Consider the following 4,354-nt stretch of genomic DNA (forward strand, 5'->3'; position numbering starts at 1 on the left):
TTCATAAGACTATCAAGGCTCAGATTTGAGATACCCTGGTTAAATGGTTGGTGATATCGACTTGTATTTGAAGTTCAAAGTTCAAGATTAATAAGGGTGCAGTTTCCAAAAATTGAGATGTAGTTCATTGGCTTTGATTCCTTTGTTTGGTTCAAGATATCTATGGCAGCAAGATGAAGCATAATTGCTACTACAAAGGGTTTAATCAACAACATGTATGGAGATATTTAAAGGTGCATATAACAATGTTATAATTTTCTCTATCCTCTGCCATAACACTTTATTGCGTAGTTCCTATGCTGATAGATATTAGGAACTAGGAAGTTATTTGATTAATTTATTTTATATAATTTTCTAACAGGGTTCTTTCAGCTAATTTTAAGTTATAAAGTTAGATCACGTTTCAGTCCTCATGGAAGTATGTTGTTGATTTCAATTTTCTCTTCTCAGCCTTATGATTTGCTAGATCGTTAATTAGCAGTGATAAGGTGTGAAATCTCGCATCAAAACATTATTTTTTGAACAAAGTAAAAAGAACAAGTTGAAAACATTGCAGAAAAGTATTTCAAATTCACTTCTACTTTGCGGTATGTATGGAATCCCATTCAGAGTACTAAGCCCAAGTTTTACAGGTAGAAAAAAAATATGTAGATCCGACTTCTCATTCATTTTTTTACACTTCTTCCTTTTAAGGCTTAAACCTTTGCTCTCTATCGAGTCATCCGACAAAGGAGGAGAAATTTGTAGAAATAATTAATTTGAACGAGACAAATACACTCTCTACCAAACATACTGCGAAGGAATCATCATAATCTTTGCTTGGTTTGGGATTCAATTGAGGTAACTCAATCAAAAAATCATGTTAATATTTAATTTATTTATGATTAATTGTGTTTCTAACTGTAATTTAGAAATTTCGTCATGATTATGTTTATTTGTTGTCTCACACAACCATAAATTCATATTAGTGCTCTCTTTTCGAGATTTATGTACATTTTAGTTGTACCTATCTTTACAAGTTCAATACACAGAGAACATATTGTTATTACAGGTGATATACATATGATCTCTTTTCGAGATTTATGTACATTTTAGTTGTACCTACCTTTACAAGTTCAATACACAGAGAACATATTGTTATTACAGGTGATATACATATGATCTCTCAATAACTATGGAAGATGGGTGAATCAAGCAAACAATTGAGATCATATGAAAATAGAGAAGTAGGAGGAAACATGGCAATGCGGCTGCTATGCTCTGTACGATCACCCAGGCAATGCTGGCCCGGATGGTAATACGGTGGATGCTATCACAACATGGTGACTTTATTCTGCTGAATTGCAGCATTTGCCCTCAACTGACGTGGATCATCGTCTGCTTCTAGACCTCCTAACAAATGCTATAAAACCTTACGTCATAATCTGTTGATTTTTACAATATGAAGACTATTTACATTTATATTTGAATCTATGTTTGACAAAATTGTAGCTATCAAAAGCTACGATGTGTATGTTCACCACTGCTTCAGACCAGAACACTGTAGATAGAAGATTTTAAGTTTTAACTTTAAAAAATATTGTATATTCAGATGTGCCACTCATTGTCTTTAGTTTTCACATTGTGGTATTAATCAATAAGCAAGATATCTTTGTTACACATCTTTTATGCAGAACACTCCTACCGCAATGGGGAGTAAACTGCCTCATGGCCATCGAATGCTGATCAATCAGCCTCTTCTCTAGAATGGAGTGAATCCCAGTAGCATTTCCAGATTTAATCTCTGGAATGGAGTGAATTCCAGTATCATTTCCAGATTTAAGGTATACTCTTCGTCAGATTTGGTTGAACTATTTTTTTATTGGAGCCAGTTCAATTTGCTTAATTTTCATATAACCGTTAACCCGTTAACACTGTAAACAACAAATTTTCCAACCGAGAAAAATAAATAATCAAGACCGGAAAATTGGAGTAAAAAAAGTGTAATATTTGATTTCAAAATATAATTTCTGTTACAATCTCTATGATAATCCTTTGATTCTTCAAATAATATGAAACACGTTAAACTTGAATTTGATTTAGAGTCAAGGGCTTAAATAGCTTGATCTTGAATCTTCGTCTTTAAATTGGATTTGAATCATTCGTCACGAACACTTGTACGTTTATAACGAATAATAAGTATGAACAAGTAATTTGATCTTGAGCTTCTTGATATTTTCCTTCGTTCTTGATCTTGAACTTGAACTTGAATCTGATTACTTGAACTTTGTAGTTTTGTAGAGAATTTACGGCCTTTGATCCACGAGCTCTCTTCTTGCTTCTTGTTCATTTTCCCACCCCCTCTGAGAATAATGAGGACCCCTATTTATAGTTGTAGGGAGTGGTATGAGGGTGTGATTTGATTGGTTGGTTTGAACTGACCAATCAGATTTCTTTGGTGAAGACCTTTAATTTGATTGGTCAGAATATGTCACATATACACGTGACATTATTCTAGTGGCTCATTTAATTTGACTTAGATTGCCACATAACTTCGACACGTGGCATGATTTTAGTGGCTTATTTAATTTGACTTGGATTGCCATATAATTTTGGAATATGGCATGATTCTAATGGCTCATTTAATTTAATTTGGATTGTCATATAACTTTGACACGTGGTGTGATTTTAGTGGCTCATTTAATTTGACTTGGATTGCCACATAACTTTGACACATGGTTTGCTTTTAGTGGGTCATTTATTTGACTTGGATTGCCACCACTATTTTCTTGAATTTAATATAGTCCAAATTAATTTACGGATTTAAATCCAATATAATTTTAATGTTTACAAACACATATTAGATTTTTTATTTAAACTCCAACAAAATATAAAATGTTCTTCATTTTCGGGTTTGCTAGAGATTATGTTGTTACATACATAAGTGAAATGCATGTAGTATTTTAATTCTACTCTCCCCATATTGCTATCATTGTCCCATCTTATCCCTTTGATCACTTTCCCCTGAAGTCCCACTTTTCTTTTTTCACATTGAATTTTTGGTAGTCAATATTTGTTTTACTTTTCTATGCTAAAATTTAAAATTTTGTATAGCTACATACAAATGATGATTTTGGTTAGCTTCTGTTAATGTTTTATAGATCTTAAGATTTGCTGTAAACAATCAAATAGTCACGATTGAAATTTTAGAGAGAGACAAAGCGCAATGGAAAGTGAAGAGGAGAGTACAGTGAAGGATCGATTGGATCTCATGAGACTCAGTCTTGACGAGAGAATCTACGTTAAACTCCATTATGACAGAGAACTCCATGGCAAACTTCATGCGTATGATCAGCATCTTAATATAATTCTTGGTGATATTGAAGAAATTGTGACCACAATTGAGACTGATGATGAAACATATGAAGATATAATTCGGGCGACGATATGGACCATTCCGTTCCTATTTGTTCGTTGAGATGGTGTAATTCTGGTATCTCTTCCACTCCGGACTGCTTGATCAAGAGAGGCGTGTAATCGTGTATCCAAATCTGCAAACATGCAACATATGATTTAAAATGTTGCAGTTGACTCAATAGACTATTGTTGGGTGAAGGGTGGTCTGTGATTCTGTGTAGTATATCTGATTTTCAAAACAAAATATTACTAAATTTGAAATCCTTGTGCCCTTTCTAGCATTTGATACATGTAACCTGTGCTTCATGTGTTTACCTAATTAAAAAAGCTCTTAAGTTTGTTGTGCTCTAGAAATGGTTCATTTAGTTATTTCCTAAAAGTGGAGGATTTTTCGAATATACAATAGACAGACGACCTGCTTGTGCATCTTCTTCAAAATTGACATGCTTGAAATTAAATTTGCAAGTTTGTATGTCAAGTATAGTTATTATGGTTAGAGGAGGTGGTGACAAAGAGGTTCTGTATAAGTTATTTGGCTTCCATGTTGTAAGATATTTTGTTAAATATAAACAAATGAATCTTCCATCATCTTGCCCGTGATTTGGAGCTTTCCATTGTTTGATAGAGTATCACTGACTTACTTCTATTGATTAAATGTAAGCCACATATTAAAATATCACCAAAAGGTGATTTTGAAGGTCAAAACAAGAAACGTGTAAGTGGTACTCTACCTGTTTGCTATGTAAAAAATCTCACGTACGTTATTGCTAAGCCAACTGTCAAGATTATTAATAAAATATGAAATATATTTTAATTATTTCATTATTATACTTTATATATAATTGATTGTTGCTAATTATATATGAAATATACCAAATTATTTTATTATTATACATTTTGTACTCTATAATTTATTCATACTAATTAAGTATTAAATCCATCAGAATTTAAAAGATTA

At 32.5% G+C, this 4,354-nt stretch overlaps 1 protein-coding gene across 2 annotated transcripts; it reads left to right on the forward strand.

The window, feature by feature from the left end:
- The first annotated feature begins 562 nt into the window (after positions 1 to 562).
- Positions 563 to 3,933, forward strand: LOC129892596 (sm-like protein LSM3A). Of its 2 annotated transcripts, XM_055968177.1 has the most exons (3): positions 563 to 840; positions 1,147 to 1,823; positions 3,141 to 3,933. In XM_055968177.1, exon 3 carries the CDS (start codon positions 3,206 to 3,208, stop codon positions 3,455 to 3,457), a length of 252 nt encoding a protein of 83 aa, XP_055824152.1. In that variant the 5' UTR covers positions 563 to 840; positions 1,147 to 1,823; positions 3,141 to 3,205; the 3' UTR covers positions 3,458 to 3,933. The 2 variants fall into 2 exon arrangements, with proteins under 2 accessions (XP_055824152.1, XP_055824151.1); XM_055968176.1 differs by lacking the exon at positions 563 to 840 and having other exon boundaries at positions 1,040 to 1,823.
- Positions 3,934 to 4,354: the final 421 nt, after the last annotated feature.

This window comes from Solanum dulcamara, chromosome 6 (genome assembly GCF_947179165.1).
Source record: "Solanum dulcamara chromosome 6, daSolDulc1.2, whole genome shotgun sequence".
Taxonomy (NCBI): domain Eukaryota; kingdom Viridiplantae; phylum Streptophyta; class Magnoliopsida; order Solanales; family Solanaceae; genus Solanum; species Solanum dulcamara.